The sequence below is a fragment of the Anser anser genome (genome assembly GCF_964211835.1).
Source record: "Anser anser genome assembly, chromosome: 29".
Taxonomy (NCBI): Eukaryota; Metazoa; Chordata; class Aves; order Anseriformes; family Anatidae; genus Anser; species Anser anser.
This window is the reverse complement of record NC_139750.1, coordinates 1762628-1776261: the sequence shown is the minus strand read 5'-3', so window position 1 is coordinate 1776261 and position 13634 is coordinate 1762628. Positions and strand designations below refer to the sequence as shown.

Sequence of the window (13634 nt, the reverse complement as noted above, 5' to 3'; positions counted from 1 at the left end):
AGATGCAGAACAGGAAGAGAAAGATATGACAACAAGCTGGTTGGACAAAATTTTTAGCAGATGGAATATTAGTAATCGGGTCAAATCCTTACTGGAGACAGTAATTATATTGGTAATTGTAGGGGTATTAATTTGGTTAACATTTGTAATGCTGAAAAGTCTAATCCTGAAGAAGACAACCTGGAACCGGAAAGTGATGCAGACCATTGCTCGGCACATGGAGCCACATCCGCAATACCCTCCACCGGCATATGACAATTTTGGATTTCAGAGAGAACCTGAGGAACGCAGAGGTTAAAGATGGCATCCATTTCAGATTAAATGAACCTGGCCAGAAAAGCGAATACAACATAAAGCAGAAGTAGTGGATTTACGGAATGTTGTGACAATCCTAATCTTTGTAATTTTCTTGATTATGTTATTGATGTATGCTGAGTGCAAGACATTTTAATCAGTTAGTGAAAGCATTCGCCTTCCTTGAAGGAGTGAAATACTTTCAAAGGGGGAAAGTGTTGGTAAAAGTTAACATGGAAACAGGTCTATTAGTAGTAAAACCAGTATTGCTGCTAAAGTGCATAACATAAATGCTCTTTTGATCTAGAGATAGTAGTTAGGATAAATATTAGGGGTATCTGGGAGATTATTGCTAGGTGAATAAATGGTTTGGAAACTAATTTAAATACCACTGAAATCCAATGTAATCAATAAAGTATCTAAGTAACGGAAAAAGGGACCAATCAGATTAATTAAAGGGGCTGTGATTAAAGAGGATGGAATATACATTCATCCAAAGAATATGAAGATAACTGATGATTACGAGTATATTATGCAAATGTGTGTTTCTAAAGAGTATAAATGTTTGTTGTGTGTGCAAATCGAACGAAGTTAGATTTGGGAAGACATGCCCATAACTTCTGGTGCCTAATAAAAGTACCTTCATATAATCACTCTGTGGTTATGGGTTTTTACAAATGCTAACAATAATAACAACAATAATAACAACAATAACAACAATAATAACAACAATAGCAAGAAGAAAAAGAAGAAGAAGAAGAAGAAGAAGAAGAAGAAGAAGAAGAAGAAGAAGAAGAAGAAGAAGAAGAGGAAGAAGAAGAAGAGGAAGAAGAAGAAGAAGAAGAAGAAGAAGAAGAAGAAGAAGAGGAAGAAGAAGAAGAAGAAGAAGAAGTAGAAGAAGCAGCAAAACACAGTCCTGGAAGGGGATGTACAGGGGTTCATTACTGGAGAGTGAAGGGATCTTTATGAGTACTGAAAAAAAATCCATGTCATCAGTTTCCACACTGCATCCTTGAGCACCTGGTTCCTCATGCTGTAGATGAGGGGGTTCACTGCTGGAGGCAGCACCGAGTACAGAACTGCCAGCAAAAGATTCAGGGATGAGGAAGAGATGGAGGAAGGCTTCAGGTAGGCAAATGTTACAGTAATAAGAAACAGGGAGACCACAGCCAGGTGAGGGAGGCAAGTGGAAAAGGCTTTGTGCCGTCCCTGCATCGAGGGCATCCTCAGCACAGCCCTGAAGATCTGCACATAGGACAGCACAAGGAAGACAAAACACCCAAATACTAAACAGGCACTAACCACAAGAAGCCGAACCTCTCTGAGGTAGGCATCTGAGCAGGAGAGCTTGAGGATCTGGGGAATTTCACAGAAGAACTGGTCCAGGGCATTGCCTAGGCAGAGGGGGAGGGAAAAGGTATTGGCAGTGTGCAGCACAGCATAGAGAAAAGTACTGCCCCAGGCAGCTGCTGCCATGTTGGCACAAGTTCTGCCGTCCATTATTATCCCGTAGTGCAGGGGTTTGCAGATGGCAACGTAGCGGTCATAAGCCATGATGGTGAGAAGAGAAAACTCTGCTGCGACAAAGACAACAAAGAAAAAGACCTGGGTAGCACAGCCTGCATAGGAAATGGCCCTGGTGTCCCAGAGGAAATTGGCCATGGCTTTGGGAACAGTGGTGGAGACTGAGCCCATGTCGATGAGGGCGAGGTTGAGGAGGAAGAAGTACATGGGGGTGTGGAGGCGGTGGTCGCAGGCTATGGCTGTGAGGATGAGGCCGTTGCCCAGGAGGGCAGCCAGGTAGATGGCCAGGAAGAGCCCGAAGTGCAGGAGCTGCAGCTCGCATGTGTCTGCGAATGGGAGGAGGAGGAACTCGTTGGGGAAGCTGCTGTTGGACATTTGCTGCCTCTGGGCATGGGTGCGTGTCCATGGAGGAAAAGACAGAGACATGTTACAGAGACTTCTCTGAGCAAAAACTAAACCATATTTCATAGAAAACATCCTCACCAAGACTGCATCCTCATTGCGTCTTCATCTGAAGAAGACTTGCTCCTCCCTGGAGCTCTGGGTTTCTCTGCCTAAGAGTGCCTCAGGGACTAGGCAGATCCTCTGTAGGCTCAGCAGGAGTCAGTGCTGCCCTACAGTATACGGTAAAGAACACCAGGGATGGATCTTAGGCGTCCACTGGCCAGAGACATCTCCCCATTTACAAGTGCTGAGAAGGATATCCAACAATCCCACAAGAAACAATGAAGGTGGTGTTGGTGCTGTCTGTAGGCTAAAGGGTGTGGAGTGAAGTTGTGAGGTTCCTCAAAGACCTGCACATCTCTTTCAGTGTAATGCTCTATGAGTTTCAGACCCTTCTACAATCCTGACAACACCATTATCATCCCCCTGACTGCCCTCCAAAGCAGGAAGCTGAAAGCAGAGAACTTAAAGAGTGCCTTCCCTTCAGGTACTGCAGGTGTTGGTCTTCCCTCTCAAGAATCTCCCCTAGAGATGCCCTGGGGGGGCTGTGGAGCTCTGAGCAGCTGTCCCAGGCAGCAGCCCCCTGCCAGAAGCAGGACCCTGCCCTACCCTGCTCTGCTGGGGGTACTCCTTCCACCCACAATTTCTCCCCGCAACGTCCTGGGCAGCTCCCCGGGCAGGCTGAGTGCTGAGCCTGGCAGGCGGCAAAGGCCCTGCCCTGGCACACAGCCCCTGGGGCACAGCAGGGAGCCTGCTCTGCACCACAGCCCTGGGCACCCCTGCCCAGGCTCTGCATCCCAGCTGCACAGCCTGCAGCTGGACCATGAGAAGGAGCCCTCATCTCCTGTCCCTCTGACAGCTTTGGCAGGTATTTTTTTATCCAGGGAACATCCCTCTCCTCTACAATAGGGAAGCCAGCACAGACCCTGTAACATGTCCTACCGACCATGGCAAGTGGCAGCTGTAGGAGAACCCTCTAGGATACTGCATTTCCTGCCCTCACACAGACACTTACCATGTTAGAGCTGGGAAGATTTCTCCCGCAGTGAGCTCTCAGCAGCCCCCCTCCAAACTGCCTTTAACATCTCCCTCCCTTCTCTCAGCCTCCCTTGTCCCCTGCAGGCAGTGCCCCCAGCCCTGCTGCGCTGTGCAGAGGAGCTGCTCGTGGGCAGAGCTGTCTCTCTGCAGCGCTGCCCGCTTGCCAGGAGCTCCCCTTGGGCCCAGGAGCCCGGCCCAGCTCAGCAGCACAGGGAGCTCTTGACAAGTCCTTGGGCCTCCGGGGGAATCAACTTTGAAACAGACTGATGCAATCACTGTTCTTCCTTCTGTGAGCTAGACAGAGACACCTGCTTCCAGTGCTATCTTTTCTCCTATATCACAATAGGAGTTCCTTATGGGAATCATCTTTTCCTGCCTTGTTATTAGTTAGGACACCCACAGATTGACAGACAGCTGTATTCCATTTCCTCCAAGCACTTGTTAATATTCAGGAGAAGCAATCCTTTTCACAGCAAATGATATCCCTCTGTCTACACAGACCACACAACCAAGTGTTAGCCAGAATGCTCAGAGAATCATAGAATATTTGGGGTTAGAAGGGACCTTAAGGTCTAGTTCCAGTCCCTGTGAAATGGGCAGAGTCACGTCCCACTAGATCAGGTTGTTCAAGGTCCCAGACAACCTGACCTTGGACACTACCAGGGATAACGCAAACCTGACAGACAAGTGATAAAGGAGGCAGTGAGGGAGCCAGACCTGGTCAGTCACACTGACTGGTGAGAGCATGGGAGACAGAGAACATGTTTCTTCCAGCAAGCTTATCTGACCAGGAACCTTGTCAGTTGGGAAACCAAGGGAAAGGGGGGAATACTTGTAAAAGGAGATGTCCTATGAGGAGAGGCTGAGGACACTTTGGGTTGTCTAGTCTGGAGAAAAGAAGGCTGAGGGGCGACCTCATTGCTCTCAGCAACTTCATGGGGAGGGCAAGTGGAGAGGGAGGTGATGATCTTTTCTCCCTGGTAACTGATCACAGAACGTGGGAATGGCACATAGATGCACCAGGGGATATTCAGAGTGGACAGCAGGAAACATTTTCTATACTGTGAGGGTGGTCAAACACCGGAACAGGCTTCCTTGAGACCTGGTTGTTGCCCCAGGTCTGTCAGTGTTCAAGAAGCATTTGGACATTGCCCTCATTAATATGCTGTAACTTTTGTTTAGCCCAGAAGAAGTCAGGCAGTTGGACTAGATGATTTTTGAAGGTCCCTTCCAAATGAACTCAACTCTTCTCTTCTCTTCTCTTCTCTTCTCTTCTCTTCTCTTCTCTTCTCTTCTCTTCTCTTCTCTTCTCTTCTCTTCTCTTCTCTTCTCTTCTCTTCTCTTCTCTTCTCTTCTCTTCTCTTCTCTTCTCTTCTCTTCTCTTCTCTTCCTCTCTTCTCTCACACTACACGCATGGGTATGTCCCATTTTTTTGTTGGAAGGCTACAATAATTTCTCACAGAGTCTTGTCTTTTCATGACTAAGCAATCCCAGCTCTCTCAGCTGCCCTTCACAAGACATGTATTTGATGTGAATGGCATGTTTTGGTAGGCAGGTAGTAGTCAGTGCTGGATGGTGACAAACATCAATTTGATCACCTTGGGTTATCTCTCCTGGATGTGTCCCATCACAATGTTCTACACACCTCCAACCCACATGTCATGGGCGGCAGTATGAGAAACAGAAACCCTTAATGTTGTTCAGACACACTCCATGACTGTTTCTAAACCCTCTCAAAGCGAGTTACCCTCTGCATTAAAACACCTCTGCCCTGAAGAACCTTTGTGCAACAGCTGTCTTGAAGAGTGTTTGTTTTGTTTTCATCTTTCCTTTAACATGTGACCAAGTCTTGGAAGACAGAAGATGGTACAAAAGTCTTTGTTTGGAAGACAAAATTGAGGCTGATCTGAGAAATTGTCCTGGTTTCAGTTAGGATAATTTTCCTCCTAGTAGCTGGTAGGGTACTATGTTTTGGATTAGGATGAGAAGAGTGCTGATAGCATGCTGATGTTTTAATTGCTGTAGAGCAGTGCTTACACTAAGCCAAGGACTTTTCAGCTTCTCACTCTGTCCTGCCATCGGGCAGGCTGGGGGTGCAGCAGGAGCTGGGAGGGCTACATTCTTCAGGATGCCCTGGAGTTACCAAAGGTAACATGAAGAAACATGAGTCTGAACATGTAGGAGACCTTCTGAAGCATGAGCTGGTTGGCAGGCAGAGTACCTGAGGGGTTGTGCAGGGCATCCCCTGCACCCACTGCTCCTGGGTGGGCTGGGAAGAGGCCTCACGAGCTCAGCAGCTCCTTGTGTTCCTGCGGATGCTGGCTGTGAGGTCACTTCTGTCCCAGCACCCAGCTGGCCAACAGCAGGGAGGCAGAGCCTCTGAGGTCATAAAGGCCATCAGAAAGCTGCCCCCAGCAGGGTGACACGTTTGGGGAGGCCAGGGGAAAGCTGGGAGAATAATGGTGGGAAATCTATGGGAGAGAAGATTGGCTTGGCTAACTGAAAGGAAAGATTTGGAAGAGGTGAGAGGGGTTCAGGTTAGCCTGTTGCTGCTGCAACACTTACTAGGAAAACATTCACGTCAAGCCCTGGCAATATTTCTAAGCAGTAGCCATAAGCCCTACCCCTACATGTAAATGTTATCCCTCTCTCTGCAAGGAATCCTCTACTCTTACCCCTAACCTCAAACCTCACCTGGCATAGGTTAGCCAAGTCCCAAGCCCATAAGGCCTTACTCTTAGCTGAGTTCTCAGCCTATTCCTCAGCCTTTTGTCCCTAGCACTGAATTTGAGCCTTAACATGATTCCTCAACAGAGCCCTGAAGAAAATCCCAGCAAATAACCTAGTCTCTACACTAGACACAGACTGGAACCCAAAGCAGAAAACACAGGCCTCCTTCTAATACTCTGCCCAACCACTAAGCCTGGAAGGCAAGATCTAATCCCTAAACCCTAACCTGATCACCTAATCCCCAAATCCTGCATTCCTATGGTCTAGTCACCTAACTGAAGCAGTCTGGCCTCATGAAGCTGGGCAGGGCTTGAGAGGTCCTGAAGCAACCACTTGGTCTTGGAGGAGGCAAGTGAGGTGACATGGATCTGGACAGGTCACAAGACTCAAGGAGGTGATGGGTGGGGATGCTTTGCTGAAGTCAGATGTGCCTCACGATATCAGGAGGCAGCAGGAGGCCCATGGCTGTGCAGATGGGTGTCAGGACACTCCACACAGCTTGTTTGACTATTACTTGAACTCCACAGGGAGGAAATACTGCAGTGAGCACTTTGGGGAACTTTCCAGCCCAGACCAGGATTACCACATGCCCTGAGACAAGCTACAGTATCTCTGTGGTGGCCCCTTGGTCCTGGAATGGCCAGGGTGTGTGTCAGCCATCTTTTTCTGTAGTGAAATGCATGGGTGTGCAGAGGTGGCCCATGGTAGTACAGTCCCTGGTGCTCTGGGGTGTGTGTGTGTGTTTGGTTTGGTGCAAACACCTGGGCTGATTTCTAACTTCCCACCTAAGCAAAAGTGAGGAATAGCTCACCCCCTACCAAAACCCTCCTTGTCTTATCTCTTCCATGGAGGGAATAGCCAAAAAAGCTCTGAGCAGTTCTCCCAGGGTTTTCATCTGCTAGCAGCCCCAGAGCAGCAGCAGTGCCTTGCCATTGCCTGCTCATGGGTCTGCTGCTGCTTGTCTGGGCTCTGTTTTTACTTTGCAGGTGGGAGGTTGTATTGGGCTTACATGGAAAGGGTTTTGTAGCAGGGGGGCTGCAGAGCTGGTGTCTGTGAGGAGAGTCCAGAAGCTGTCCCTTGTTAGAAGAGCCACTTCCAGCTGGGTCCAAAAGGGACATGCTGCTGGCCAACCTCAGCCAATGAGTGATGCTGTTTGTACATCTGTGAGAGCATTTTAAAGAAACGGGTAAAAATGGCATGCAGGAATAGCTGGGAGAGAAGATTGAGAAAATGTAAGAGAAAACAACCCTGCAGACACCAAGGTCAGTGAAGAAAGAGGGTGAGGTGGTGTTCCAGGTGCTGGAGAAGAAGTTCCCCTGCAGCCTGTGGTGCATCATGTTGGAGCAGATCTCCACACTGCAGCTGATGGAAGACCCCATGTGGGAGCAGGTGGATGTGGCCTGAAGGAGGCTGCAGTCCAGGGAGAGCCCCTGCAGGAGAAGACTGCGTCAGAACTGTGGAGAGGAGCCCAGCTCTAGGCAGCCCCTCATGGTGGGGCCTTTCTGAGGAGAAACTTATATCGACCATTTGACAGGTGCTGCACAGGCAAGGACAAGACTCAGGATGGCATCACCCTTCAAGAAGGAACTGCCTTTGCGATTCCCTCAAAGGGCAGAACTCCTGACTGTGTCACAGCTTGAGTCACTGCACTGTGAATGCTGACCAAAGTCCCACCATGACAGATGCAAACTTGTGCTTCCCTAGCAGCCACTCCTCTAGTCTTCCTGAACTACCATTGACAATGCAGACTCAAGCAAACAGAGACAAAAGGGAATGCAAGAATGCCCATGCTGTACAAACTCAACGACAATGATACATGCTAGCAAGTAATTGGAACATGAGCTGAGCACCAGCTCACCACAAGCACCAGATTCATGCTTAGTTGGTTTGAAAGGACTGAGCACAGGGCATTAGAAAAAGCATAAAAGAAGGAGCTACATCTTCTCCGTGTGGACTCAGCAGCAGCAGCCCTGCAGAATGACAACCCATCTGGCCGCTCATGGCTTGGACAAGTGTACAGGTTGCTGCTTGAAGAATTGTCTGGAAGGCCATGCTCAAAGAGTCTGAGTGAAGAGAGATCAGTCCAGTTGGTGGACAGTCACCGGTGGCACTCCCCAGGCCTCAGTAGTGGGTCCAGTTTTGTTTACTATTTTGATGGATGATCTGAATGAGAGGAAAAAGTGCACCCTCAGTACATTTGCAGATGATAACAAGTTAGATGGGACAGTTGATCTTCTTGTGGGTAGGGAAGGTTTGCAGAGGGATCTGGAAAGGCTAGATTGATGGACTGAGTCCAGTCACATGACATTCAACAATGATTAAGTGCCAGCTCCTGCACTTGGATCATAACAACCCCATGCAGCAGCATAGGCTTGGGGAAGAGTGGCTGGAAAGCTGCCCAGCAGAAAAGCACCTGGGGATGTTGGTCAACAGCCAGCTGAACATGAGCACCCACCCACTGTCATGGACAGGGACACTGACATCTTCCAATAGATCATCTGTGCTTATGAGGTCACTGTCAACCGAATATCTGATAGGCCAGGAGCAGGCCCATGGCAGGTGAATGTTCCTGTGATGCCAGTGGTGCCTGAGTAGCTGACAGGCCTGAGCAAACACGGCCTGTGCTAGACACTGTGAGGACCCTGGTGCCTGAGAAGCTTGTAGGCCAGGAATAAGCACATGGCTTGTGTGGGTCTGTGGGAGCTTATGATGTCACGTCAGTGATGGCATCCCATGCTTGATTACTGCTGCAATCCAACAGAAACCCCAGGCTCCTGTCTACTGGTGCATCACACTTTTTCATAGGTGTGCAGAAAGCAAATAGGTGTCTATGTGGTGCTCAGGTCAGTGGTGCCTGTGGAGCTGACAGACCAGCAGCAGGCCCACAGCTCTTGTAGGAGCTTGTGAGGTCACTGGTGCCTGAGAAGATGACAGGCAGGAAGGAGACCCATGCCTGGGGAATGGACTTGTGATGCCACTCTTGGCTGAGTAGCTGATAGGCCAGGAGCAGGTGCATGGCTGTGTAAGTTCTTGGGAGGTCACTGGAGCCTGACTACCTCCATGGCGAGTATGCATCAGCTGCACGGATATCAGAGAATCACAGAATCGTAGAATGGTTTGGGTTGTAAGAACCCTAGTGACCATCTAGTCCACACCCCCCTGCTACAGGCAGGGACACCTTCCATTAGGCAACACGTGCTTACGAGGTCATGGTCAGCTGAGGAGTTGATAGGCCAGGAGCAGGCCCCTGGCCTGTGAATGCCATCTGGATGCCAGTGGTGCCTGTGTAACTAACAGGCTGAGAGCAAACATGGCCTGTGCTAGACGCTGTGAGGACCCTGGTGCCTGAGAAGCCAGTAGGCCAGGAATAAGCACCTGGCTTGTGTGGGTCTGTGGGGAGCTCATTGGTGATCAATTAGCTGATAGGTCAGGGCAAGGCCCATGGATTGTCCAGGTACCTGTGAGGTCACTGGTGCCTGAGGAGCTGGCAGGCCTGGAGCAGGCCAAGAACTTGTGTAGGTGTTTGTGAGATCATTGCTGTCTGAATACAAGCCAGGAGCAGGCCCATGGCGGGTGAGGATGCTATGGCATCACCTGGAGCTGGGTTGGACAGAATCAAGAAATATCCCGCGCTGGAAAGAACTGAAGATCAGTGAATCTAACTCCAGCCTCCAGACTAAAAAATAAGCTAGATGTATCTAAAAAAAATATAAAAACTACAAATATATATTAAAAATATTAAAAAATAATATATATATTTATTAAAAAATTATATATATGTATTAAAATATTGTTAATGATATATAATATAATATATATTATATAAATATAAATAAAATGTATAGTATATATAATATAATAAATGCAATATATAATATGTAACTTAAATATATATTATAAACATATAATCTATAATAAAAATATAATAATATAACAATATATATGTAAAACACATATATATTTATAAAATACATATTTTTATTTGAAAATATTATATATATATATTTATAAAATAAACTATATGTCTGAGAGCATTGTCCAAGCAGTTCTTGGACTCTGCCAGGCTTGGTGCTGTGAGGAGGCTGGGAGGCAGCGCAGGGCCAGGCCTGGGCACGGGGCCAGGAGGAAACCACCGCCTTCCTGCCCGGGCGCCATGTCACGTGGGCTGCGGTTTGTGCACCTGCAGTGGCAGGCAGGCTCCAGCTCCCGACCCGCCGCGGGGAATAACGGCCCCTGGGTGACACGCTGAGAGCCAGGGAGACGCCTGAGGCTCTGGGCTGCAGCTCTGCTGCCAGGGCAGGCCCTGGACCAGCTCTGGCTGCTGCCAGGACCCCACAGGAGGCTCCCTGGGGAGGGACGGGCCAGCCAGCGCTCCCGGCATGGGGCTCGGGCCCTGCCCAAGGGCCTTTCCCAGCTGCTGCTGCCAGCACAGCGGGGGCTGTAGCAGGGGCAGGGGCTGGGCCCTTCCCAGCCTGACACAGCCCCGCTGCAGGCCCAGCCCCGTGGATCCCATGGCGCAGGGACGGCCGGACAATCGCACCTTGGGCTCTTGGACGCTACAGCTCAGGAGATGCTCCGTGCTCCCGGTCCCCACAGCGGGCTGCAAGGGGTGTCAGACCCATCTGCCCCCACACCCAGCCCTACCCCACGATGATCTCCCACCGCAGTGACGTGAGACCCGCAGCGGAGCCGTCCCTCATATATGGTCATGAAGAGCGCTGGAGAAGTTCATTGGAGAGCTGGGCTGCGTCGGAGGGGAGATAAGTGCCGATAACGTCTAAAAAGGTGCCTGCTGCTTCGATTGGCTCCTCCTGCAGCTGGGACAGCATCTGCACAGATATATTGCCCTCCCTTCATCGCCATTGCCTTGTGGGTCCCCAGGAACTCCAGCAGCAGGGCCATGCTGTGAGGGCAGGAGCCTCAGGATGGGGACAGAGGGACTCCTGTCCCCTTGGGTGCTGTGGCTGCTCCTCTGGGTGCAGCCTTGCAGAGGTAAGTGCTTTGTTACACAGCCTGGGGCCAGCGGGCAGCAGCAGAGTCATTGGGAACCCCTCAGCAGCAGCGGGGTCATCAGGATCCCTCTGGGAGTGGGGTTGTTTTCCAGGCACCACTGAAATGAGAGGCAGAAGGTTCTCAGTCTCTCAGCCCTGTTCTTTAATCTGTGCCTGTCTTTGTGGGAGAGGGTAATCCATTTCCACAGCTCCCATGATTATGGCAGCCCATGCCTGGCTGCATTTCCCAACACCTTGTCCTTAAGGTACCCTTTTGAGACCCCTTGTTCCCCAGGACTGCACCTAAGAAGCTGAAGGAGGCCCAGGTGGTGTCATTGGCCCTCAGCAACCTCCAGGGCACAACCAATGTCCGGGGTGCCCTGGAAGGGTTGTGTGCTGCTCCCTGCCCAGGGATCTGGGGAAACCCTGACCCCCGGAGGGCAGGTTGTGCCCCATGGAGAGGATTGGGGCTTCTGCACCCAGAGGTGTCAGAGAGGTGTCCTTCCTTGGGTCCTGGCCAAGCGCAGAGGCTGGGCTGAGAGCAAGGATGAGGAAGGGATGCAGGTTGTGGGGAAACCCTGTGATTGACTTGGTGTCCACTGGGCAGACAGGAAGCCCCAGGAGTTTTGGTGCATTTGGGAGGTGCCTGGGACAGGTGATGGACAGGGTGAAGTATGGGCCTAAAATCATGGGGCTTTTCAGGGGGTGCTGGGCTGGGTTAGTAGTGGGAGCATTGTGCAGGGTGGTGGTGTGCAGGTGGGCATTGTCAGGGGCAGGGGGCTACTGGGGTGGGAGGAGGTGCTGAGGGTTCTGGGGCAGCAAATGGCCCAGGAGGGATAGAGCTGGGCACCCCTAGCCCAGCACAGCCCTTGGGGGAAGGAGGGACCCCCCCACCCCAACAACGCAGTGACAGCCCATGGGGACAGGGCTCCCACCCTGGGGCCCGTGATTGTACCTGGGCAGGAGGCACTCACAGACCCGCAGTGTGGGCTTGAAGCTCTCCTGACCCTTCCTGTGTTGGTGTTTGAAGGGGATGCGGAGGTGAGGCTGGCGGATGGTGGCAGGCGCTGTGCTGGGAGAGTGGAGGTGAAACACCAGGGCCAGTGGGGGACCGTGTGCCATTACGACTGGGACATGTCCGATGCTGCAGTGGTTTGTAGGCAGCTGGGCTGTGGGGTTGCTATCAAAGTTCCTCAGAAAGCACACTTTGGGGAAGGATCTGGCCCCATTTGGATGGATGAAGTTAAATGTCATGGCAGCGAGTCTGCCCTGTCTGACCGCACACACAACGGATGGGGTCAAACAGACTGCAATCACAGCTGGGATGCCTGAGTGACATGTTCAGGTAAGGACTGAACTTGTTCCCTACCTCTGGGACCAGGACACTTCTAAGGGACCTGGCTGTGAGGTCAGGAAGCAACAAGTGGACACCAGAATATGGCTCTGTGTGTCAAGTTGCACTCTGAGCTGGCTCTGTCACTGACGGTGTCCCTTGTCCCTGGGGAAAGCCCAGTGGGAGCGCACCCAGCCTGGCCCTGAAGCTGGAGCAGCCAACCCTGGGGAGGTGCCCGGGGCTGGGAGAGGAAAGCCCCCACCCTTCCCCATTGTGCTGGCTGGTTCTCATCTTTCTCCTCCCATTCGCCCAGGCCCTGTCTGGCAGGCTGGTCCCTATGCCAGGGGAATCTAGAGCAACTCCCCCAGCCACCAGCAGCCTCAGGGAAGGGCATGCAATGGCCCAGGCCTTTTGGGTTGTACCCCCAGCAGACAAGAGAAGCTCGGCAAAAGCAGGGGGGCTGTTCAGAGGGCAGGAGCACTGGGCTTGGGCAGAGGAGCAGGCTGGCAAGTGGCACCTTGTTCCTGTCCCAGGGTCACACCATGAGACACAGCTCCAAGGGACAGAGCCCCCCCCAGACAGTACTGGCCTACTGCCAAGCCTCTCCTGCCTGCCCTGTGCCCCAGGGGCTGTGCCAGCACCTCCTGGCTCTCCTCGGTGCCTGCCTTTGCACCGGGAGCTCGTGTCAGCCCAGGGCTGCTCTCTGCCTGCTCTCCTGCCCGCTGCCCGACTGGTGGCTGGAGACATGCATGCCCAGCACCACACTCTGTCCCTCCCTGAGGACCCCCCTTTACCTGCTCCCCAGATGTGCCCCATCTAACAGCAGCTCCCCAAGAGCCCCAGCAGCCCCTGGGAACAGGGGGCTTTTCTGGCAGCTCCAAGGGGTTCCTCAGCCTGGCGTGAGCCCGGTGGGGCAGAGCAGGCTGCAGCAGCCCCCAGTGCCTGGGCCCATTTCCCTGGGCCCACGTGCTGCGGGTGCTGCAGTGCTGGGTCTGGGGCTGGGCAGCCCAGGGGCTCCGGGCAGCAGCAGTTTGTCTGAGCGGTGCCTGCGACTGGGGGCTTGGGAGAGAGGGCAGCCCATGGGTGCTGGGCTGGTTTCTGAGGAGCAGCAGGGGGACCCTGACCTCTTTGTGTCATCAGCACCCACTGAGAGCTGCTGGGCTGGCCGTGGGGCTCTGCACGTGGCCACCTTCAGGATGAGGTGGGAGGTGGGCATGGAAGTGCCAGAGGGCTCTGGGAACTCACAGGTCTCCTTGGTTGCTCCAGGATTTGTCCGGCTG

At 51.8% G+C, this 13634-nt stretch overlaps 1 protein-coding gene across 1 annotated transcript; it reads right to left on the bottom strand.

Annotated features, from left to right (window-relative positions):
• Window positions 1-1011: 1011 nt before the first annotated feature.
• Window positions 1012-3346, bottom strand: LOC310887821 (olfactory receptor 14I1-like). The gene has a single exon (XM_083813999.1). The coding sequence runs from the start codon at window positions 2293-2295 to the stop codon at window positions 1258-1260; it is 1038 nt and encodes a 345-aa protein (XP_083670125.1). The 5' UTR covers window positions 2296-3346; the 3' UTR covers window positions 1012-1257.
• Between the last annotated feature and the right edge of the window lie 10288 nt (window positions 3347-13634).

Bases quoted from the DNA above. Each gene is read 5' to 3' on its own strand.
- LOC310887821 (XM_083813999.1), bottom strand. From the start codon at position 2,295: ATGTTTTCTATGAAATATGGTTTAGTTTTTGCTCAGAGAAGTCTCTGT.